Here is a 26,668-nt window from a genome sequence, read left to right as displayed (position 1 = left end):
TGCAATTGTAACCTAGTAAGTAAATTTTCTGATGGGACAATCTGGTGCCAGAGCAGGCCTTTAAGGAAAACGGTTTTAAAAGAACTTTTCACTCTGTTATTTGAGGGCAAAGTAAGGAACAAGCGAACATGATTGGGGGCGCCCTTCCGCCACATCACAAAATTCCACATTGTAGGGGGCCAGGTGATCACGAAGCAGACTCTACAAGTGAGAGCAGAATCCGACTAGCTGCAATATTTGTAGCCTTGGTTGGCCGTGGGGCTTGGGCTTCTGGCTGGGGCAAGGCACGAGCCGCACGACAAAAGCCCAAGGCCCCACGGCCGACCGAGGCTACAATTATTGCAGCTGGAATCCGACAAGACATTTTTATGCACAATACATGCAGCATGATCTTCGTGTTATTTGTTATTCGCTTCCTTATTTTCTCGTTCTGGATAAAATCCGATATTGACAATAATAAGTTTATGTATAATAGTTTCACTGACGAGTCAATTAGGTTGAAGTCTGGCCAAGATCCGAAAAGAAAGGAGCGTTTTTTGAAGTTTTCTACTTTGTAAAACTGTTGGGTAGGAGGATTACTGAATTTTGATAGTGGGGGTGTGGAGATTTCACACAAAATTAAATCTGGACATAAACATCTGAGTTAGAAATTGTCCTCTGGAAACGTGTATAACAATACTCTCCAGGATGAAGTAGGGCCTCTCCATATCCTGATTGAAATTCCCGGTACAAATCACAACGACATCATTTTGCCAAAGTGCTTTATTCATATCATTTGAAATAGATCCATATCCCATATAGTAAATGTCTAGCTGAATTTCTAAAGAAATTTAGAACCTCTTCTTTAAGTAAAGACAAAGATTCAGCTATAAAATATAATTTCGTTCTTGACAATGGCACCTACATCGGCCATATTATAAATAGCGCCCTCATGTACGTACTGCTACTTCTCTTTCTTCTGTTTTCCTTGTAACAAGTAGTAAATCTATTGCAGTACTAGTACAATGCTATACTTCCAAGCCTGAAAGACAATCTCGGAATTGTAATTAACTAGGTAATGGGAAGACCGGAGTACAATTTTGAATTCAGAAAGTAACCTTTAGAGATCCATTGAAGAGAGTTGGAACCATACATTTTTATTTACAATATGTTAATCAGAATGAGTTGGAAAAATGGAACCTACGAAAGAAGGAAGTTTGACCTTGGCAACAGCTTCAGGCATACCAAGGTCGTAGCTGATCAACAACTCATGGCACAGAATGACGTGTTTACATGGAGTATACAATCAAGCAAGTGCTGTAACAAAATGTGAATGCTTAACATGTAACATGTCTGTACACGTTGATGAAAACAACTGTTCACAGTGTATTCGTGTTCCACAATGGAAGCTTTTTTCTTGTGTGCAAATGTCCCTTGATACTGATGTGCCTCATGATTAAAGCCTAACAAACTCTCCAGTTGAATTTCTTTGTCTCTGAAATTACAACAGCTGGGGGCTCTGAATGTTGGCACCATCAAATACTGATAAGAAATATGAACACACTGAAATAGACATAACTGTTTACAATAACTGGAAGATGACAATGCTGGGCCAGATTTCTGTCGGTTTTTCCCCTGGGAAATTGGTCACACAAAAGGCCACAGAACAGCCTTTGAATACTGCACCTTTCTTTTTAACAGCCGAACTGTGTCAATCCTGTTTCAAAGTTTCGATCACCTAGAAGGTCAAGTCAAAAGTGCTCAATGCAGCAGAGACACAGAGTACAGTTGACTTTACATTACAATGTACATGGTACATAAAAAATGATATCATCACAATTACAATAATTGATTCTGTAATTAATTAATGGGAAATTCATTGAAAACTGACATCAAAAGAAAACCAAGAAGAACTCTGACAACTTTGTGACACAAATTACCATCAAAACCACAGAAAAGGGTGATATTTTTGTGACAGTGCATAAATAAATTAAAAAAAACTACTTGTATAGTGGCTGGCAGTTAGTCTTCTGTATAAAAAGCACAGAAAACTGCTACAGTATCTATCACAGATATGTTTTCACCATTTTCTTGCCAGGTTCATCTATCCATCCCAGGTCACCAGCACAGCAAGACATGATCAATATAGAGTAATTTAACAGACTCCACAATTGAATACCACTAAAAACATGCATAAACATGATTCATCCAATTTTCTGTCTAGACTACAGTCCTTCCAACACACCAGTGACCAGTGACTGTGCTAAGATAATGAGAACAAGGTTGGAACTACTGTAATTTGGGACAATTGGATATTGTAGAAATGTTGGTTTAATCAGCAAATTCAAGTTCATCTACATTTCTTTTGTTTTGCAATTCACTTGTTTTGTGTAATTTGTAATATTGCAACTTTCAGCTACAGGGCACCTAACACTTTTGATAAATTTGAACAAGTAAAGGATCCTGCTCTCCCAAATTAGTTCTAGTGTTTGAGTTCTACTGGCTTGACATTGAAGGTGACATTATGTATCACAGTGATGTTTGTTGCCGTGATCTAGTGGAGTACCTGGATTTCTATGCTGATTTTGAATAACCTGACCTGAAAAAGGGTTCACATAACAATTTGATATATCTCTATCAAAGCATACTCATATACCTATCTCTTTATGTTTTTTTGTTGACATAAAATTTGCTATCATAAATCTCTAGAAGTCTGAATGAAAATGATAAATGTGTAAATATAAAGAAAAAAAAAATCTTTCAACTAAAATATTGACATTGTGAAAAAGTGTACTCAGGGAAACATAGCAGATATACTGTACAACTTGACTTTGAGATCACCTTGACTGAATCATTGAAAATAAACTCATATAATTTATAAATATTTAATCCATAACTAGTTCATTGGAGTTGGCAAACAAAGTAAGTTTTTCAATTTGTTTCTGGAGAAAAAAAAAGCTGTACAAATATCTCAGGCAGCTAAGTGGTGAGAGAAACAAAAATGACAACATTGGGGGAGGGGGTTGGCAGTACTTTTTGTACAATTCTAATGTCATAAGTAGTACCTTTCAATGACTACCATAGTCCATGCTTTCAGGATTGAAGATGGTAGTATTTCAAATTCATTATATATGATCAAGAACGTTAATCCTCGTTCTCCCAAGTTGTATTTATTTCTGTGGTTTGTCTATTGAGCCTGGTAGAAAGAGGATTAATTATGACATTCTTTTGAAGTTTTTTTACCCAAAAGAAAAATTCAAGCCTTGCCAATTGGCAAATTGCATGAGTTCATGGCCCTCTAAACCTTTTAAGCAAGTTCTTTTGTTTATTTATAAATCCTCTTTCATTCTTAGCAAAAAAAAAAAAGTTTTGGCAGTAGAAAGAAAGAAAGAGGATGATGAGGTAATTGGATTGCCACAGTGGGCAAAAAAGGATAAGAAAACATCCAAAGGACATTCTTTGTCGGATAAGCTGTTGTTTGTTGAACTCTCCTAACATGAAATGTCAAGAGAGTACAGTTACACAGACATTATAACACTGACATTAACTGACACTGACATTAAAACTGAACACTGAGACGACAACATGCTTTGTTTCTTGTGTCTATGAACATTAAAGAGGAAAACAGGCACAGTACCCACAAACACGCAGCACATTTAAACACATCACAATCACCATCAACACATTGACAGCTGAGTGTTATAAGTCCAAGGCCTTTTGTTCTCCGAGTCCGCTGACATGATGCTACGCATCCAAGCAAAATATTAACAACACTGCACCAATCGCATAATGGGTCATGGTTGGCCAAGTGCATGATGGGTCTTAGATCCAAGATGACATCATTCAGTGTCATGGAAACTTTGCATTGCTAAAGTTGGCTTATGTACTCCCTTCCAATTACAAACAACAAATCTTGCAAGAGTCAATTATATTCAGTTTGAATTCACATACTTTCCTAAAATCTTCCTCTGAACACCCAACATTCATAATATTACTAAAGAGCTTGCGCTGGGCAAGTCCTTTGCCCTTTTAAAGTTGCAAAGTCTTTTTCGATACAAAATAATTGACGGTCAATATATCACTGAACATTACTTCACAACTTACCATCAATGAAATCTGAAATAACATTATTGAAATTTATATCTCTGTCTGTGGACAAGCCATTGAATCTCACGGCACATTCATACACACAGTTACACATGTACATTACCTCATTGATGCCTATATATACATAGATTATACTATACAATGACTAAACTCTTTGAATTTTTTTTCATAATTGAAAAACATGGCCATACTTTAGCACACAGTTCATTCAGACTTTCAAGTATTTCCTCAACAATGTAACTCTACATGGATCATTCTGGGTACACTGCTATCAACTATCATGCCTAATTTGTAATCATGTGATGATTTTCTCTCTATTACAATTCGTATATGGGTAAGAAATTCCCATATTTGCACAGTAATGGGCACACTGCAGTCTTTCACAGACCTTGGCTGTTGTCATTATCAACATCACTGTTTGATCCTTTCTTGAAAGCACATTTGTTTTCGTTTGTCACCGGACAGCCTGACAAATCACTGTTTACTCTGACTGTCCCAGTATCTCATTTCATTTACCAAAGTTGTTGGTTTTGAAGTTTGGTAGACCTGATGGAAATTCAACCCTGACCCACTGTTATTTTCAATGATGAAGGTCAAATGTCAGCAGGACATACATTTATCTGTATGGCACCAATGCAGCTTTTTCTGTTTTCATAATACACACACAATGTTCTGGCAACAAATTTTCTTTTGGGAAAGTTTTTGGAATTATTTATGATCATTCTTATAAAGGGTAGTATTAATTTCTTTACTGAAAGAAACATTTCCCAGAATGTGAAATCTTAAGTAAATATCAAAACACCATGTCAGCATTTCAAATACAGAGAAATTTTATAGAAAAATATAGCAAATATACTTCTCTACAGCTAAATGACTAAAATCTTTTGCTGTATTATTTTCTTCCCCTTTTGTTTCAAATAGCCATTTCATCGGGAGAAAACTCTTGGTTTATTTGCAGCTTGGCTACCAGTACTGCTACTGCTGCCTCCACTAGGTGAAGCTGCTGGGCCTCTCCTCCCTCCCTGTGAAACAGTGGAATCACCCAGCTTTCTCCATACAACCTGCAATGTTTACAACAAAGGTAAGTGACCTCTTCAGGGTCATTGGGTGCATGATCAGTGAGCGACAGTCATGGCCATGTATGGTAGTCATCAATGAAGAATTTAGGAGATAATTTCTGCTGGCCATCATGGCAATGAACTCATAATAGAGAGAATTTACTGCACAGATTTTCCATGGAATTGACCTCACTGATATATGTCTTGTGACAATTTTGTTTGGAACCACTGTATGTAAGCACATTACAGATTTAGTTTAACAAGATGGGTATTTGTGAAAGCCTCTAGTCTATCAGGAAAAAACCGCTATGAAAAACATTGACAAACATGTTGAAAACAGGGCAACGAAACACACAAATGTGTTGGTTATTATACTGCCTAGAGCACTTAAAAACATTTTCTGCTGGTCATGTTTCAGAGCAAAAATATCAAGTTTGATTTATATGTCACTAAATTCATTGATACGTGTGTGAGAAATCTAACACTTCCTAATTCTGGTGAGTAAAACTGGAGAGGTAAACATGAAAGTGATATGACCAGTAAGTTATGGGACTTCAGTGTTCAATGACAAACGCTGGGGAAACAAGGCCCACTTTTTAATTCATGTTCATTTTTCCTATGAAAATGAACAACATTGTTCAGTGGCAAATTTTCAAAAAAAAAAAGCTGGTTACTGTGTGTATTTCATTGGAGCATGATTGCAATTCGTGCATTCATGATAAGATGAGTGACTGTCTCCATGACAACAAGATGGCAACAGAACTGGATGCTGGCCAGCGTGTAATGATATATTAGACAATAGAATTTACACAGTAATTGGATATGCTATGAACATTGGACATATTACATACAATTTGTATGTCTCTGTTTATATAGTATCATCTTAAAGAGTCCTGTTTTTCTAATATTTGTACTGTCAGCTTAGCATCCTTTTTTTTTCATTTGCAACAAAACCCATTTCACGAAAATCACATCTTGAGTGATTTTCATACACATTTACATTTGCAGTGTGCATATCTTGTCAAAATTTGACAAGATATACTTTTTTGAAATATTACAACACATTTGTGACTGTAATAGGCTATGACATGTAAATGCTTTTGTGCCAGTAAATGTTTGTATAGCCCAATTTTTTTTCACAACGTTGGGCCTGTATTTTTGGAAAAAGAAGTGATGGAGTTAAACCCTTACACCAATACATATTAACACAATCCCATTGTGCGCCACTCCAAGTAGGACCTTTACATTATGAAAGGGGGATTGAAGGATCAATACTGTGAAGTACAAACCCACCCAGTAAACAAATGGCCATTAGGCACCAATAATCTGTTCACTGAAGGCCTGGGAAATTTTGACAAATTACATGTACTTACATTGCACATTTCACGAACGATAGCCTTTTCTTTGTCGTTCATATTACCATCAGAATCTGTGGGTTCCAGACCAAATCTATCTAACTGTTCTTGAACTTCAAGAACCTGAAACAATACACATGGCTGATAAGCAAATTGTGGCGGAACTGAGGGGAGGTACAACTGGTTTCTTAAAAACATAATGAACATAGATCAGGATGTACAGAGTCAGATCTTTGAATAGGACCACTGGCTTTTAGCAGTTTCTACCATTTGAACTTGCTCAAAGTCTGGATATCTTCTGCAGCCATTCAACTTCTGATCTGAGGCCTGAAACTACATGTACTTGAACATGAAAATTTTCAACACTTGATTCATATCTGTCTTATCTCTCGTATTTCTCATTATCAGATACACACATGTGTTTGTGACTTTTATGAGAATCCATCCTTTTGGTGAAGGAAACCTGTTTGGTCTTCATTTACCTTGAGTGCACGGACTACGGCCTCTGGTTTGTGTGGAAGGGTAGTTGTTGACAGGGAGGGTTCTGAGTTGGACATCTGCCTTTGGGAAGACTGCAGAAAGGGACAAAACAACATTGAAATTGTTAGACCCCAAGTCATTAAATGGCTGAGATGCTCCAGAGTTCTTTCTGGATGTCTCTAGACAGATGTGCATGCATGCTAGAGTTACAATTCACAATGGTTGTATCAATATCTCATCCATTCAACTATCTACATGGTTTTTTTTTTAATGTAAGCTTCAAGTACAAAGACCATGGAGTTGTTGTAGCTTCAATTACAGTAGAATGCACCTCCAGGACAGTACTAGTAGTTGTACTCTCAAACTTTACAGCATTCTTTTGGTCTACCACTTGTGGGGGCTCATTTTGAAGCTTATGCGTAAATAAAATTTCAACAATTTAGTTTTGTGAAAATCAGGAATTTGATTTTCCCCTATAGATTTAACAAGCGACCTAGCGGCCGATATAGCTCTGCTGTGTTTATGTAGAGAATAACTATTTTTGACACATGTTGATGAAGAAGGTGGAAATCTTTGATAGCTCAATGCAGTGGCCAGAAAAAAAGTGGATAGCTGCAAAAATGCACAATTGAAGATTTCATCATACTTTGAATATATCACATCGGATCATCCCGAAGAACATGTCAACCAAAGCTTTCTGATGAGTAGTTTTTTGAGAATAAAATTTTCTGACCAAAAATGGCAACAATTGCCCAAAAATAAAAATTGCAGATTTCATCATAATTTCAAAAGATCAAATTTAGTTCATCTGTAGGAACCTGCATATCGAATTTCAAAGCTATCAGACTAGTACTTTTCTAGAAACACGTTTTTTTGACCAAAAATGGAAAAATTGCCCCAATTGCAAAAATACCAAATTGCAGATTTCCTCATTGTTGCAATAAATATCATTTTTTGACCAAAAATGGCAAAAATTGCCCCAAAAATACAAAATTACATATTTCATCAGAAATTAAATATATATTACTTAGTTTATCTATAGAAACCTGTATACCAAATTTCAAAGCTGTTAGACCAGTACTTTTTGAGAAACACATTTTTGACCATAATGTTAAAAATGGCCCCAAAAATTCAAAATTGCAGATTCATCATAATTTCAATAAATATATATCATTTAGTTCATCTATAGAAACCTGTATACCAAACTTCAAAGCTATCTGATAAGTAGTTTTGGAAATACACATTTTTTGACCAAAAATGGCAGAAATTGCCCCAAAAATACAAAATTACAGATTTCATCAGAAATTCAATATATATTACTTACCTCATCTGTAGAAACCTGTATACCAAATTGAAAAGCTATCAGATGAGTAGTTTTGGAAATACACATTTTTTGACCAAAAATGGCAAAATTGCCCCAAAAATACAAAATTGCAGATTTCATCATAATTTCAACAAATATCATTTAGTTCATCTGTAGGAACCTGTATATCAAATTTCAAAGCTATCAGATGAGTAGTTTTGGAAATACACATTTTTGACCAAAAATGGCAAAATTGCCCCAAAAATACAAAATTGCAGATTTCATCATAATTCAACAAATATCATTTAGTTCATCTGTAGGAACCTGTATACCAAATTTCAAAACTATCAGACCAGTATTTTTTGAGAAATACATTTTTTGACCAAAAATGGCAAAAATTGCCTTAAAAATGTAAATTTGCATATTTCTGCACAATTTGAACAAATCTGAAATAGATCATCCCTAGGGACATATGTACCAAATATCAAAGCTATCTGACCGGTAGTTTTGAAGAAGAAGATTTTTAAAGATTTTTTACCAAAAATGACAAAAATTGCCTTAAAAATACAAATATGCAAAATTCACCACAATTTGAACAAATCTGACTGAAGTCACCCTAAGTAAACTGCATATCAAATTTCAAAGCAATCGGACAAGCAGTTTCAGAGAAGAAGATTTTTTTACCAAAAACACCAAAAAATGCCCCAAAAATACAAATATGCAAATTTCACCACGATTTGAACAAACTTAAGTGAGGTCACCCCAAGTGAACTGCATATAAAATTTCAAAGCAATTGGACTTGCTGTTTTAGAGGAGAAGGCAATTGTTGACGGACGACGACGGAAAATCAACCTATTTGATAAGCTCCGCGTCGCTGACAGCGGAGTTAACAAAGGGATGGTGGCCATTTTCAATTTCAAATATTATTAAACTTTGTGTAATTTGTTTCTCTAGTACCAAAATTTGCACGGTGACCCCTGATTTTCATTCTTCATTTTGAAAGAAAATGATTGAAAGAGGAAAGTTTGAGAAAAGAGTTGAAGCAAAAGTTTCAGTCTTTTAATTTTGAGGCGCATACTACCTTAATGACTGCCAAGATACATATATTTTATGTGTCCACTACTTCAGCACTTTGACATCATAAAATATGTACACACTTTGTCAGTGATACTTTTGAAATCTTTTGCTTTCAGTGAGAGTATATGTAAGTTTTCACCAACCTTGGGCGGCAAGTCTCTGTAGTTTGCAGCATTGCTGGGATAGTTACTGGGATAATTATTGGGAATGTATCGTCTGTCAACCCTCTGACCATCAACGTGTCCATTCCTTTCCACAAACTGTAATCAAGAATTCAATCAACAGGTGAGTTGACACGACTACTGCTGGTTAAGTGGTTTAATTGTACATATGAAAATCTCTCGGTAATGACTGCCCTGACTGCCCTCTATGACGTAGTAGTGGCTGATCACAGACACATTCCAAACAGTACACACTCTGGATGCTGATTTCACAACTGTGCAAATCACTCATTGTCAACCTTAAAGACACCAGAGTCTAACCAAATGGATCCTATTGTTTCTGATAATTTGGCCACATTCTTGACATATTCACATGTAAATGATGTTTTGAGGGGCAGTAAATTTTTTTTTCACTTTCACAGGCAAACACAGCTGTCATGAGAGTAACAATCATTGGTGGTTGCAGAATGAAATTTTTCCATTTACACTGGGGGGGGGGGGGGGGTTGTCTTGACATTATTTCCATCAACTTTGTCTCATCTAATAATTCTGTTGTGTCATGCAGTATCTTACAATTTGCTGAATGAGTTGTAAACCAGGCAATCTGTGATCCATGAATTCAATCAGAGCAGATACATCTATGCACGGTGATAGAGGGACCGTGATTTATGCTAACAAATTATCAGCTGCATCATGAACTGAATACTTTGGCAAAACAGACAATTAAGTACAATGAGATAATATTCAGCACATGCCCTCACATTAATTGTATTAATGATTGATTTTAAGAAGGGTTCCTGTCAAGTACAATGACCTTTATCCTTTTAGAGACACTCCATAGGCAAATGGAATAAACAGGAATTTACATGAACTTTTTTAGGTAAATATATACCCAATCATTGCCAAGCACAATTCAAATCAAAATCGAATTGGAATGCATTAACCCTTTTCCTGCCAAGTCCATATTTCACCACCAGGTCAAGATGGTTAAAATTAATGAAACACAATGTATTCCATATGATGTATTTTAACATAATACTGTACATTTGAAGGCTGTTGAAAACATAATACTGTAAAGTTGATTTTTTTTGGACAAAAGATGCTATAACATACCAAGCCAAGTGGGTGAAAATACGTCATGTTTTGGCTCAATACCGCTTTTTACTGACTTGGCTGATGAGGAAGTGATACAGTTATTACTGTCTGGCAGGAAAAGGGTTAACTGATCATACATCTCAACTTATCACTTAGACTGATCAAATCAACATCAAATTCAGATTTTTTTAACACTGAAAATTTCAAACTACAAAGTCCTGAGCAGTCTGGCCACTGTTTCAGGTTCGTAAGCCTGACAGTACAACGTAGACTTATGATGCAGCTTTACCTGTGCAAGTTGTCTTTTCTCTTCACTCAATTGATGAACACAATCTTCCAAATGCTTGATGTACTGCAGAGTTTGTTCTGGAAGGTGAAGACGACAGAAAAATTCAACTAAGGCATGAATACTATCGTTCCCACTGACAATGGTATCAATGATCACCACATCATAACACAATATGCACTATTGTGGGTAACCAGCATAAATCATTAATGCACATATATGTTTTCCTTTTTTGACCATATTGATATGCATTTAGTATAACAGTGTAGCATTTTCCATAAAAAAGTATGATATATTGGATTCATGTTTTGGTTTCATGCACTTTCAAAATAGGAGTCGGTCGGCCCAATGCATTGACAATTACATCCTGATCAACATATGACCAACCCATGTTTGGTTTGATCTTCAATGAAACGCATATGTGTCAGAAAAGGAAATGACTGAGGTTGCAAAACTATTCTCATACACTATTATTGGCAGATGTGTGTTAACATTTCTATGGTCCATATGGATGGGAAGTTGTTTTTATAGCAACACACACAGTTGTACCTGTACATACATGTAGTACTGGGATCACCTTAACAGAAAATGTCAATCTGAAGTATTGTACATGATTTCACGTGGTAGCACCTTTCAGTTTCACTACAATGTGTTCTGTATGAAACCCTGGGTTCAAGGGTAGGGAAGATGTTTACTCTTGAAAAACAGTTACTGGCACATATGTACAGTATGTGCTACATGATATGATGCCATTGTCACCTCTGTCTAATGGTCAGTGTCCAGGTGGACAGTAGTTCAGGCGTTCAGTTGCAGATTTTGACTTACAAATATGGCTTTAGATATTTTTTTTTTTGTCTAGATAGTTCAAATTGAAAAATATCTGTAAGTCACTGGTTTAAAAGAGGGTATGATTTCTGTGCTTGGGAGGGCATTGAGTGACATTTCAATTCATTACAGAAATTCTCATCTCCTTCAAATCCATGTATTCAACCAACCTGAATACTACTATACATAGTATACTAGATTATGAAGTGTGGTTGCCTGTTGAGTTGCCCCATAAGCTAGATGTACAAGGTTATTTTCACAGCTTTTCATTCAAACCTCAAATTCTGGTGAAATAATTAATTGACACTGTTAATGAAGATGTCACATTGAAAATTTGGTCCATGGGATGGTCCATGGGATTGGTTACATTGAGGTATTTATATTAACAGATGTGTTCATTATTTGTGAATTCTTTTTGAGATTTGATTTCTTGTCTAAGCTCCAAATACTCTTTTGTCTTTTTTCCCAGATCAATTAGTTCTCAGTGTAGATGTTTGTTGCTGCACATTTCTATTTATTTAACCACAGCTTCCAATTTTAAAACTTACCAGTAATTTATTTCACGGCAACTCTAATTCATTCCCTTTCTTAACTTTTTCATTTTTATTTGACCATGGACATTTACACTGGACACTTAATAATTTAAACAGAACAAATTATCTGACTGCCATCTTTTGGATGGAATCAGAAATGATTTGTGGATCCACGTATTTCATTCTATTCTACCTTTCAGTGATGTGCAAATAATTTTAATTTATCGCCTTTTCTTTTCATTGTTATAATTTCCTGGTTGAATAAGAGAAGTAATTTAAAGATCTGTTACCTGTAACTTTGGTCATTTTTTACATTTTGTTTGTTCTGTGTATCATCTGCAGTTTCTGGTTTGAATCCCTGAACCATGGAGAAATTCCTAATATTTAGCTCATAAATATACCCTATATGAGTATAATCTGCATTGTTATTGTTTAAATTTTGTATTCAGGTCCGGACTAGAATACATTTATCAACGATAACAATGGTCATTTCACATATACAGGCTGTGTTGGCAAGCAAGACACCGGGCATTGGTCATGATGATCGGATTATAGTAAAATTCTGTAGTTGATACATTGAAACAGAGTAGTGAAAAATTAGTCAAAAGTTACAGCTAATGTCCCTTTAAGTATTACGGAAATTCAAAGCACTAAGTTTCTGGTGTTTTGCAGGACATACTCAACAGTACTGACATCATAGGTACATTAGAGGCACCTTTCAATGACATGTTACTGTTTTATAAAGACAGTGTGTGTATACCACTGATTATGACTACAAGGTAATACTATGGAACTAACAATCCTTTTCTAGACCGTGTGTTTGGGTGAGACGAATCCTGTGACAAACTTCTGAATAAAACTACAGTTCTGATATCTGTATTCTCAACTACTGAGTGACTTCAGTAGGTGAAACGAGCAAGGTGAATAAGAGATCAGACGATACAGAGACGCGAATGATACAGACATTGTGTGGAAAAAAGCAGAACTAAAAGTTATATCATTAATGTATATTGAAACTGTGAATATTGGTTTTGTGGTTGAAAAATCCAAACTTCAATTATTTGTTTTCACGGCGCTGTGACGCAAAAAGGACGTAAAAATCGGAAAGTACACGGATGACCCGCGGTCGAGAATAAAAAGTATCTCTGACAGTGACCTCATCAATAAAATTCTAAATGGTCTGAAAGTATGCTACTGGTTGTACTATTGAGATAAATGAGACAAGAAGCCTGGACAGAACTCCTAAATATTATGAAGAGATGATTTTATGCAAACTAATCACATATGATGTATGGCCTGAAAGGGGGTGTCAGTTAGGGTACAAGTTTGTATGCACATCTGAGTAAACATATCCCCCTCCACTGATACAAGCAGTGACGGATTTGTTTTAGCAGTCAGAAGAAATAATATATCATTTTCTGAACAAAATTAAGATGTCAAATACTTGGTTAGATAAGTTGCTAAAAAATACCAAAAGATAATGTTGTGTATACATTAACATTGAATATTCAGTGGATTTTCATAACAGCTTCTTGTCTGGACTCATGACACTGTTCATGACACTGCAAGACATCTATCTATCTGGTAGATAAGTGAATGCCTTTGTTTTGGCTGATTTATGATACTTTAAAGTTGGAGAGGACATTGGGTTTTTACTTGACCTGGGAACTACAACCCCATGAAATCAACTCCACCCTCTCTGTCACGATTTGGTGCGTTCATGGGTTACAGCTGACTGGTCCATTTCAATCTATGGCTGTAATAAACTGACCACATGAATACCAGCCTGTCTTTCCCTGAAGCAAAGAGAGTCATCCATATAAATCAATGAATCTCATGTGACAGTCATGATGTCTTTATTCAATGCAGAGTCTGTACTTGTTAGAAGATTACTAACACCACAAAGCTCCAGGCTAGATTAGTTTTCTGGTACAAACCCTTGAATCAAATCATGGTGCTTCAGTGTTTGCCAAGGAATGTCTTTTTCATAAACTTTCAGTAGAGGATATTAACTGATTACAGGTGGAAAAATTGATAAAAATAACATACCGGTACTACAGTACGTTCACGATCATATCTGACACTTTGTTTCCTTTTCTTGGGATTCAAGGTGGTATTGAGAAAAGTTTCTTTTTATTATCCTGGATCTAATTAATATTACCTGTATTCTCAAGAAAGAGCATCAACTAAATTCAACACAACATTCCTGTGGGACTTTGAGAAGAAAGGATGTTATCAATTTGTTGCAGATGTAATCATGTTTTTCACACACCATCATTACAGGTTCCTGAAAATTGGGGCCGACTCGCAGCGACTTCGAAGCTGTTATCCAATTGGGTGGCTGAATCTTACCAATATAATGAAAACTATACAAATAGACTCCCTAAGTGGCTGTGAATAGTGACAATCGACCAATCAGATATAACCTTGCAAACACGCTACGAGTCAGCTGAAAAATTGTCCAAAAATTATCTGCCAAGGACAAAAAAATTATGCAAAGGACAAAAAAATGATATACCAAGGACAAAAAAAATATATACCAAGGAAAAACTGTCATGGCAGTGAGTGTAAGGAAAGCACAACTTTATTATAAAGAACATTGGCTGGGCAAGACGTCTCATCAAAATGTGTATGGACTAGGATATCAAGCTTGGTAGCTCAGGTCTTACATACAGGTATGTAGTACTACAAAAAAACACAAAGACACTAGTACTGGGGCTACAACATCCCTTTACATAAATTAGCTGGGGCAATGCTTCACATTTACAATTTGCTTAACAATGTTTATTTTTTCTTGTAACAGCTCTGACATTTTATCGGTGGCATGGTACATGGATAAACTGGGCTGGGATATGCCCCGGGTCAGGAACTAAATTCCAGGTCATGACTTGGTGATAACATCTACAGGCAAGGTTCCTTTACCTCACACAAATTCTAGTGTGAGAGTGACACCACCAGCTGTCAGAATTCTGATCCAAAGTCAGCACTTTGTACAGTGCACAAACATGACAATGACAGCGTATTTGTATCTTGTGCTTTGTTAGATAACATTTACAGGTATCATTTGTTTAAATTCAGAGACGCCAGCACTAAACTATGCTCGTCTTTTCCCAGAGAATTCTGCTTTGTCATAAGAGCGTACGGTGAATCGAATGCAATAGACGCGTGTCATTAAAATGGAGGATGGTGTCTGGGTCAAAGGTCAAATCTCTCAGCATGCCCGGGAATGTCATTTGTGGATTACAAATTCACATCATGCCTACACACTTAGTTACTTTCTTTCCTATTGAATGAGCAATGGCCTTAGGTGTCTCTGTCTTGTAAAATGTATACCAGATAGATCAAGTGCAATTTCTGTCCCACTGTTGTCCTTATATTTAAAAGTAGCCGGGTAATTTAAGAAAGTAGACGGGGTGGACTGCGAGGAAGCGAAGTGACCGAGCGGCGAGTGAGCGTAGCGAACGAGGGGGGGGGGGGGGGAGAGCGCGAGAGGGGGGGTGTCCCCACTCTCGCAAGGCAAAAAATGAAATTTTGGAGTGGAAATGGTGTTCTCTGGTTCCGAGACTGAGGTGACATTTAGCTGAGACTGAAACAGTAGTTTTGTTGTGTGTCTTAGACGTGGCTCACATACAACAAAACAAACAAACATGATTTTGTTTTGTTTGTATTATTTATGACACACTTATGGTTTTATTTTGTTTGTATTATTTATGACACACGTATGGTTTGCAGTGAAGATGTAACATTTAATCTTAAATCACCCGCTGTCTGCTCATTTCATTGCTCATTTCCCATTCTTCATTACCACATAGTAGTTTCCGCTAACCATCAAACTCATTCTATTCTACACATTCGTTTTGATAATTCACTGTAACATTGTTTGCATTTACGAAAAAAATGCGTATATAGAAAACTCATAACAATGAAAAAATGCGTAGAGAGTCGATCCATAGAGTCTATGGTCGATCCAATGCGTAATAATATTACGCATTGGATTGAGTCTCTACGCATTTTTTCATTGTTATGAGTTTTCTATACGCAAACGGTTGCGAAAGCACTCTCCGCGACTGAGCTTAGGCGACATCTTGATCAAGACGAGATGAGAGCCCGCTTAACATTAAATTTGTTGCAACATTTCTGTCAGTCACTCATTTTATGTGGAAAGTTTCGGATTCTCTGAGTGTAGTCTGAAAAATCGGCATCGTCGAGTCAGAGGCACGTTACCATGTCAGTTGCTAATTTTCAGGCTAGCGATAGTTTCTAAAACTTATGACACAAAGTGCGTGATTGACAGAAATGTTGCAACAAATTAAATGCAAACCGCGCACGATCATCGCGTTTCGCTGTCCCCAAATTTGATCAAAGCAGATATGCAGCAAGGCGTCGGAAGGAAACAACTCTATTTTCTTTCAAATTTGCTCCACGAGTCCGTGAAAAAAAAATGATTCAGAGGGTCCATCGAAAGACACTATCGGGCAACCCAACATGGAGAACATGGAGAAGCGTAGTGTAATTGAACCCATGTCGGAATCCACGACGTGTTGTCCTGTTGTCTTAAGCAACAGGGGATCAGCGCCACGCGGTGAAGCCGTGAGCCGTGACGATGATGCGCCGGTCGGCAACGGTCGGCAATACACTTGCCTGTCACCGTGGATTCTAGTACATAAAAATAATGAACGAAAAAAATACCTATTTAAATAAACAGTTGCTTCTAAAAAAATCACTTCTAGCTCATTTTTTTAAATCTAGAAAATGCGTCGGTATTGCTCTTATAATAACTTGATTTGTTGAGAAGATCATACTCGTAGTGACGTTGGCAGCCAGCGCGGCGGCGGAAAACTCTCAGTCTCATGAAATTCCAATCGTTGATCAAAATCACATCTTTTCGGCGCTTTTTTCTCACAAATTCAGCGAAATTGAAGTTTTCTATACATAAACTAAATACATTTTTGGAATCAAGTATACCTTTCGAACGGGCTTTCTTCGGGTGAAATATTCCATCGGCAAGGTGCCAGTGGCCGACGCCACATTTCTTTTTGACGCCATCGTTAAGGTAGTATGCACCTCGAAAGTGAAAGGCTTAAACTTTTGCTCAAACTTTCCTCAAGGAATCTTTCAATCATTCTCTTTCAAAATCAAGAATAAAAACAGGGGGTCACCATGCAAATTTTGGTACTAGAGAAACAAATTACCCAAGATTTACCGATATTAGAAATTCAAAATGGCCGCCATCCCTGTGTTAACTCTATGGAGAAAACAACTTTTTTTTCGAATTTCGAAAAACTAAGCCAGTGAAAAGTTTTCTTTTACAAAGAGCTTTAAAATGAATCCCCACATGCCGTATATCAGAAGAGAATTGTAAAAGTTTGAGAGTCCAAATGTCTGTCCCCGAGTTGTGTTCTACCTTAAAAATCATGACCTTAGATGACCTTCATACTAATCAAACCAATTGCACTGCTCGTAACAAAGACAGCACCATAGGCGCGTCCATCAGCCAAGCACACTATTTAACAAGTAAAAGATCGGGCTCAAAAAGCCACAAACGGGTATTTAGAAACTGTTTTATGTTTGTGCAGTTCCATGCGGGGAAATGGGTCTGCTAATCGTACGCGTGTGCCGTCTAACAGCTGGCCGTGCAATCCCGAAATTACAGGTCTATAAAACAATCTAATGACGTTAAAAGTAGCCGAGAAAAAATGCAGAACAGCCGGGTTATTTACCCGGCACCCGGCTTCTAAGGACAACACTGCTGTCCTACAACTGACCCTTTCACAGTTTCAGCACCATGGTTTGGCCCAAACCAGTAGACGTCAATGATGAGGGGGAATAATTGGTGAGGCAAAAGGCGAACAGGTAATAAACAGTTGATTGGAAGAAAATTGTGGGTATGAAGTGAAAGAGGGACAGAGGGACAGAGGGGCAGGTTTGGCTGATCACAGACATAAGTCATGAAGTCATGTTAACAATGTGACCTAATTTTCATTAGTCATTAATAATCTAGCTGCACAGTTGGAAATTTTGCAGCAAGTTTCATGACCATAAGGATAGTTCACAGATTTGGTCCTAATATTCATACATATTATGAGGTTATTACGAGAATATCTCAAAAGATGCACGAGGACATTGGCGCAGTGTATTGCCCGACGTGGAAGGCGATGTGTGGCACCAATGTCCGAGTGCATCCTTTGCTGTATTTTCATTAATTTAAGACCTTATCTTACCACATCTTACATTTGTGACCGGGGCATCAAATTGTCAGAGTATTGACTGTTCTCGTGCAATGTCAACAATTTTTCTTCTGATTTATTGCGCAAGTGTGGAATGCTATCTCGGACGCGCTTCTGCAAGTTCTGGGTAGTGTGTGCACAGAGCGCGCGTGAGACACGTTCTGGCACTCATCTAATGAGTCCCTTGAAACCGTTCAACAGTGAACGCACAGATACAGCAGCAGGGGATGGGGCGCCTGGAAACCATAAGTGTTTCGTACGGCTTTTTTAGGGAACACAAAATTCTGTTTGTCTCAACGGTAGATGTATAATAAATTTTGTTACGTTACTAAACAAATTATTTCTCAATTTGAGCATCACCTATTCATGTTGATATAATAATTGAGATGTAGACAACGCTCCATTTTATAAGACTTGTCCTTTTTAAGTATCAATCTGTGGAATACCAGACAGAGGACGACAAAACTATTCCTTGCATGTTGTTTTTTCAAAGCAATGGCCTTCAGGTCACCAAGGAAGACAACACGAAAACTAAATCTTTCTCAAAGCATCAGTTTCAGGGTGCTGGATCACAGAAGACTCAGTACATTGATGCTATGATAGAATAGCAATGTATTTATAGAAATATTTATTGATCGGGAGTCAGGGTGGTTTGCAACGTACTTTTAGTTGTAGGTAAATTTGTATGGGATCAAGTTCAATACAACCAGATGCAAGTCAAGTGTTATACAATGGCCTGAAAAGCTTGCAACAGTTACGTATCAACATCCCAAGACATGACCATTACATCACTGAAGAGTTTTGCCCAAGAAAAAGTGGAAATGCCAGCGAATAAATGTATTCTAAAAAATCTTCTATGCAAACAAAATCTGATGGATGGCATAAAATGTGGGTAATTTATTTACATGAGTGGTCATGTTAAAGTAATTAAACAGCATGGAAATTGCCTTTTTAACCAGATATGTATAATACTATCAATTACTTTGCTCCATGCTTCATAATGGAAACAACAAATGTGATTTGATTTTTCTTTTTGTTTTTTCTAGGACACCACTCACGGCTAAGTTCAAACAGGAATGAACATGTATTGCATCTGCCGACATGTAATACCTCTGCTCAAGGTATTATAACCGGCCTTCGGGCAATGTCCCCTGGGAGACAAAAAGCACCTGTACAGGTAACATGTTGATTGTGTCTCGGTGAATTCTACAGACTGTTGGGATATCGCTCAAATGAATCTGTGCCTAACAAGACATTCCCTGGATTTCAAAACGGTGATTCCCTCTCTTCAACTTGCTTAAGCCACTCAACAATGCTTCACCTGCCGCACTACAAGTAAATGTGAAAGCGGAGGGAGTGTACAAAGAACAGTATTTACATCAGTATGTTTCTATCAAACTGACAAAAAATGCAATCCCCCATGACATGCAAGATGGAATGAAAAGCCGAAACTCCAGCCTTGAAAAGAAAAGAGGCAAGTCCTACTCTTCATTTATTGTTCATTTTCAATAGAGACTAAGCTATTGTTGCTTTACTATTCACAGTACCAGCCAGTGAATAGCTTTTAAGAAAATGTACAATATCTCAGTTAACTTTAACTAGCCTTTAGCATGGCTGTACGCCTGGTTCCCCTTTGGCACCCCTCCTGTGTAACTGAATACACTTTGCTTTGTGGGAGGACACGGCACAAGAAGTAATAAACAATGTCCTACCACACAAACAATATGTCACAGGGGACAACACATTTTTCATAGGGAACAACGGTCTGGAATCAGCTCTACTGTCTTGGTATGTCTACCTGTCCCTGGGTGAAAAATATTGATCCATGCCAATTATGTTTTACTTCACAGTATTAAAGGGATTACTTGCATTATCCTGTCTATTGAAGGCAAAAATATCAAAATGTTTGCAGGGCATGGAGTAGAGACCTGGAGGTTGAAAATCTTTTCAAGAGACTCTAAATATAAACAGGAACAGTTGTTTGGGTATTGTTGTGGTTATTACATTGAGATAGTCAAAACTTTTAAATACATTGACAGACAACTATATCACAAAATCAATGATATTGTCTCCAGTTTTGTTTCCTCAGCACCATATGCTGCCAGGAGATATATTATATGTCTTGAAATTCTGCATGTCAAGGATGCATTCAATTGGAAGGAAGGACATCCTAGAGATGCATAGGAAAGTGATGATGGCCACACTTTGCATAACAAAAGACAAACCAGAGTAAATCTTATAACTGCCAGGGGATGATTCCCTGTGAGAAATCAGACATACTTGACATACTTGTTGACAATTAGTATAGCACCTAATCATTGCAGCACCTATAAGAATCCCTAGTAATACCCTTTGATGATTAATGCAGGAAAAATCTGAGAGAAGCCATACAATATCCAGGGGATACATTACAGCCCTTGGAGAAGTTGGTGTTTTGCTATCGGAGCAAATGGACAGAATTACATTAACATCCAACTGTTTACAATAATAAGTAGAGCATGTCTGCTAGTACTTCTGGATATGTAACACATTTTGGCATCCATCAGGGGGTAATTACATTCCAGCAGTTAAGTAAACAGCGAGCACAGGACACTCCACAGGACTGTGTCATCTGAGTATGGGTATCAATATACCATAAAAGTAGTTGTATAACATGGTATAGAGGCGTGTCAAGAGGGATCATTTTTTAACATATCTAAAATTCATTTGGTTTCCATTTGACAAAGCATAAAAAAATTTGTGCTTTTCAATTCCTTATCCTGAAGCGTGCATATATTTATTTCTGATACACTTAATCTGATTTCCTTCAAGTGAAAACAGGTGCTGTGCATTCTTCGCCTGGTAGATCAATGGTTTTTCTTGAATAAATTAAACAGCATCAGTAGTGAACTAACCGCAACTGTAAACAGTACATTCATTGTTTCAACCCACTCAAGTCAACATTACCCAATTATGACCTAAAATACATGTGAGTCAATGTGCGTGCTGACCATAAATGGTCAGCTTGATAACGACACATAAGATACTGTACTCTGTATTCTGAACAAGATACAAAGCCTTACAAATTTTCATGACATCATTAAAAAGGGAAGTAAAGTACCACGAACGCTGCTATAAAGGTATTAATTTGATGTAGTCTGTACTTTTTTGATTTCTGCTTTCATACCTACATTAAAATGACACCAAAATGGTGCCCGTCAGACAAAACCACAGAACACCAACACATATTACAAATAGTGTGAAGCATGAATGTTTAAAAAGTGGGTCATTTTGAAACTGTATTTGTGTCAGATTTAACTGTTCCAAATGATCTATGTGACAGTTGAACAATAGAAGGAAGACAGGTCAAAAGTGGCGGGATTGTTGAAGCTTCTCTTCTCTACAGTCACCTGTACTGACACTGAATTACACACATACGTGCTGTGAGACCTATAGATAACACATTGCACACAGACAATGCAACGCAACAGTCAATACATTCGGCAGTCTTTGGTGCACAAGCTATGGGTGATATAAAACTTACTTCCTGAGTGTTGACAAAAGAATTGTATCATATACCTACCACTTAAACTGACACCTTGCTGTCCCTGTGTTCGGCTATCCGTGATGTCACGGCTGCCCACTACCGGCAGAGGGTGTTCCCTCTTCGTCTCTGTCGGGCTGGAATTGCTTCCCGCACTCGAGCTACCGTCCCCCTGATCTCGAACCCCTGAATTCAAACTGCCACTGCACTGCTCACACAGCGAACTACGACTTCCCGCTCGTTCTTGGTCCAAGTAAATACACAATTCTTTCAGTTCCTGGTTGTCCTGGAGGACATTTTGCTGCTTGCCCTCTAGGTCTTTCAGTTTATTTTGGTAGACAGACACCTCACTTCTCATTACGCTGGCCGTGTAGCGGCCGAATCGCTGCCATTCTTTGGCCAGCTTCCTGCCTTTCTGTCGGTCGTCGTCCAAAAAACAACACAAATCCCTCAGTTCTTGGTTGTCGTCTTGGAGACGCTGGTTCACATCCTTTAAACCTCGAATTTCGAGTAAGTGTACCTGCATTCGGCGGTTAACCTCTCTCATAAGACTAGAGTGTTCCATCATCAAGTTAACCTTGTCTTGTTCGCACTTCCTGAGTCGCTTGATCAGTTCATCGCGGCTGACTCTCGCTAATTCTTCGTCTGTCAGTGTCTCCGACTCCATCATCGCTATCTGTCGGGGTTACCTGCCTGCTTTACACCTCCTAAACCTGTTGTAATCTTAGTTCATACTGTGCTACTACAATCAAATCAGGGTAATCATGGCGCATAATAATCCGTCATCGACGTGAAACTCAGTCTCCTCTTGACTCTCTACTCAAGTCACGATACCGTAGTCAATGCGATCTACATAAAGAAAGCGGTCGATACGATAGAGCTTTGTCGGAAGTCCGACCCTGAAAATAACACTTCTACGTACCAAATGGGCTTACCATGGAAGTATTTTCGACTGGCTGACTTCCTTTCCGGTAATTACGATTTTATCGGACTGAAACTGTTCACCTTCTTCCCTGAAAAGCACATCGTCAAACCATTCTCATAACGTTTGGCGGTGCTTTCAAATTAATCGCAGGTAGAAAATGGCTGACGTAATGACCTTTGACATGATGATACGTCAAATTGGTTGTACTGTCCGAATGGATTATTAAACTCCGTTTAGCTGAGAACATGTGCAGATGTATTACACGAGATGAGTAACAGACTATGCTATATAACACTTGATGGCTTAATATGCAGTATCCACCTTCAGAATTTTGATCGTGTCAGTATGGTCAACTTTGTGTAAAATTGTCCTGCATGAGCTAATAGGGGGGTAAAAAGTAGTTGTAACGGCACGATACATGTCGCCCTCACTCACCTTAGATTGAATTCAGATTAAAAAGCGTGTGTCACCCCACAGTAGAGTAACCGTAGTTACCGATCCTTTATACTATATATTTCGATATTTTCATGATTTTTAGTCCAAGACAGCAACATATTTTTCCATCTTCCTAAGGTATACTGTAATCATTTGTAAACACAGCGCATTGTGTGCAATGTTATACTATAATCCATATCAAAATTTGTCATCGAATGAAGAAAAATCAATCCTTTCAATTCAAGTTTCATTATCCCACTTCTCAGTTACGTCGCGAGTCTCGCTTCCACTGCCTCTGGTTTAGCAAACCAAATATTACTTTTGACAAATAAATTCTAACAAAGACTTAAATTCAACCGTTACAGTAACACTATCTAGTGACAAAGTTCGTTAACACAAATTCAAGTCCGGTCCCGGATTACTTGTTCCAGTGAGTGGACATTCTGAAACCAACGTACGTTCACACTGTCGGTGAAGGCCAAGGCGGTTCCCGAGAACCACACAGTTTAATAGGAGTATTATTTAATAGACAAACCATTGCACAATCTGTCAGTGTCATTATGTCATTGCAAGCAAACTCATTTACTTTCTAAACTGTACTATTTCAAGTTACCAAATATTCTTGGCACTTAGTGACTTCATTGCTCTTTACATTTTAATTTTCCGCCTTTATAATTTATTTTTCGTTCATTCTGTTCAGTGTCAGAATTTACCCTATTAATTCGAATTAATTAGGCCTATATGTGCGGAAGTGCAAAAAGTGATGTCTTGAGGTACTATTTTGTTGCAATGTATCTCCCGCCGACTGGTCCTATTGCCTGTATTTTTCATGCATTTTCCTGCAGTGTTTTTCATTCTGTAAATTTCAAGCCCACTGTGAAATCCTGTACATCCGGGATATTCAGTAATATGCCAGAACTTTTCTGACTACTCACATACACTTGCTGTTCGTTACATGGCAAATTGGAATTCTAATGCTCACAGGGCTAGGGGTCCTCGCAGTGTATCGAGTCACAAGCGACTGCGTTTCGAAAACGATGCTGAAGTTATTTCGTATTCGTTTTCGTATTCGTTTTCGTATTCGTATTCGTATTCGTATTGGAGTCACTGACAAAATTTTTTATTTCTAGTCCAAATTTCGTACGTATTATATAAAAGTTCTGTCTTTACAGAAGTTAAAGTAATTTTATATGACAATATATCAATACTTCAATATTTGAGAATGTAAGTTGAAAAAGATCCAATCTTTTTAGGCCCTAGATTGAAAGATATCGTTGCTATAATTAGAGGAGAGATTTTAAAAACAAACGGCCAGTACACAGGCACTCCTTAGCTGGGTAGTCTGTTGAATAGATCGCTTTTCGGTTCGATCTATCGATCCCGTAGTCGATATGCGCGCCATTGTAACCAAAATACTCACTAGGTTACAGTGGCGGGCATACTGACCACGGGATCGATAGATCGAGCCGAAAATCGATCTATTTAGCAGACTACCAAGCTATTAGCGCCTGTGGGCCAGTAGTAGTCTTTGGAGGAAAGATTTTTTAAACAAACATCATTTTCGTATTCGTATTCGTATTCGTTTTCGTATTAACTTCTATCACAACAACCATGGAGGTACCTCCATGCAACAACCAACTTAAACATTCTGTTGACATCATTAGTATCGATAATGGAAATTTAGCTGACCCGCCCAATTTGACGAGTTGTAAACTTAAAAGGTAATTTTCTTGTTTTAAACTGATATCTCTGAGAAAGTGATCGTCACAACGACAGTGAATGCAGGGCTCAACGTTATCGCATGCCCCTAAGTCGATGACATGCTATATTTAGACTGCTGTCGCAAAGAAAATATCATCTCATATGATGTGGGAAAGCGTCATAAAAGAAAACGAGATGAATAAAATGGTATCATAGGCCTATGTCCCGATCGGTACATTTGTTTCCCTAATAAAGATTAAATTAATGTGTGAGCTGTTGTCAGAGTCTTTATTTCAGTACGGCCCATCTCTTTTTCTTTCCTTGCGTTTGCGTCAACTGTCATTGCCAGAACATGTTGATCAACTTGCGTTATGATAAGATACACCAGAATGCATGGAAATTAATTTGTATCGCGAAATATCGAGAAATACCTGTACTCTATGATAAATAGACTTCAGCTAGTCTAGTAGCTGTCGCAAACTGGCTCGATCGGTTTCCGTCATTTGTTACTGTGCGATCCAGTTTTAGTGTTACGCAGTTTGCCCCGCTCTACAACTCCGTTCTGCAGGTCACTCCAAAAACTTTCAGCAGTACTATTTTGGAGGACCAATTAAGCCGCTAGCCGTAGATAGCTACTTTTTTCAACAAAAACTCTGAATAGAAATGCAGCAACTATCATCTTTCGATAGATATTTTGTAGGCAAGAGAACAAAACTCAAACGTATATGCGCATTTAATCCTAGCTGTGACTATGATATCGCAGCGGTACTTGTGGCGTGTATCGAACTCGCTCGGGTCATTGAGGTCATCGCCACAGTCCCATCCACTGATGGTCTGTTCTCTACTACCTCCATGGTTCTACATAATTGCAGTCGCTACCCGGCAGATTTGCCATGATATTTCAACAAAGTTGCTTGCTATTTAGATCTAGCTGAAAACAAAACCTTTATGAAACAGGATAATCCAGTACAAGCTTGATGAAATCGATGCTTTGATCTGCTTTCCAAAGGACGATTTCCGGAAATGGTCTAGCCGGTCACATGCCACTAACGCAAATATTCATTACGCACGTGAACGCATGAAACATGTTGCAGTTACTGGTTGCTTGTTTTCCCTTGTGATGACATTTATGCTGGGATTATGATTGGTTCAATTGAAATGATGTGACAGCACTAAAACTGCTTCTGATACTTGATTGGATTGTAGTAAAATTTATCATTAAATTCATGGGATATTTTGACAGATCATTCAAGATAACATCAGCAGACACATTGGCAGCGCTGTGCAGTGGAGAGAACGCGCTCAAACCTCTGAGTAACTCCGCTCAACGGCTATGCTTATTCAATGCGTATTTTGGGGTCGTGGCCTTTCGGGACAATGCTCCGTGAACACTGAGCGAATATATGTTGTATTTGATCACGTATACGGTATGGAGAAATGTCTTGAAAAAAAATTCAGGTGCAATCTCATAAAATTTGGTCGCCTATGCGACTGAAAATGGTCGCTACTTTGAGCCCTGATTGAATGTAATACATGAATTATCGGTCGGTCCGGTTTTATGTTATTATTGCTAACATCTTTACTCTGAAAGATAAAC

The 26,668-nt window shown here is 37.7% G+C and overlaps 1 protein-coding gene across 1 annotated transcript; it reads right to left on the bottom strand.

Annotated features, from left to right (window-relative positions):
- Positions 1–744: 744 nt before the first annotated feature.
- LOC139150147 (coiled-coil domain-containing protein 85C-A-like) lies at positions 745–23,302 on the bottom strand. Its single transcript, XM_070722330.1, has 6 exons — positions 22,050–23,302; positions 10,906–10,982; positions 9,504–9,620; positions 6,982–7,071; positions 6,518–6,622; positions 745–5,147 (listed from the first exon to the last, which is right to left on the bottom strand). Exons 1-6 carry the CDS (start codon positions 22,678–22,680, stop codon positions 5,013–5,015), a joined length of 1,155 nt encoding a protein of 384 aa, XP_070578431.1. The 5' UTR covers positions 22,681–23,302; the 3' UTR covers positions 745–5,012.
- Between the last annotated feature and the right edge of the window lie 3,366 nt (positions 23,303–26,668).

This window comes from Ptychodera flava, chromosome 14 (genome assembly GCF_041260155.1).
Source record: "Ptychodera flava strain L36383 chromosome 14, AS_Pfla_20210202, whole genome shotgun sequence".
In the NCBI taxonomy this organism is placed as follows: domain Eukaryota; kingdom Metazoa; phylum Hemichordata; class Enteropneusta; family Ptychoderidae; genus Ptychodera; species Ptychodera flava.
Note: the sequence above shows the minus strand (reverse complement) of the source record. Positions and strands in the feature narration are given on the sequence as shown.

What these genes read in the sequence shown, in the direction of transcription:
- LOC139150147 (XM_070722330.1), bottom strand. Translation starts at nt 22,680, where the DNA reads ATGATGGAGTCGGAGACACTGACAGACGAAGAATTAGCGAGAGTCAGC. An exon ending in GCAAGGTGTCAGTTTAAGTG is followed by an intron (nt 10,983 to 22,049) that starts GTAGGTATATGA and finishes TTCACCTTCCAG; the next exon opens with AACAAACTCTGCAGTACATC. An exon ending in AGAAAAGACAACTTGCACAG is followed by an intron (nt 9,621 to 10,905) that starts GTAAAGCTGCAT and finishes TCTTGATTACAG; the next exon opens with TTTGTGGAAAGGAATGGACA.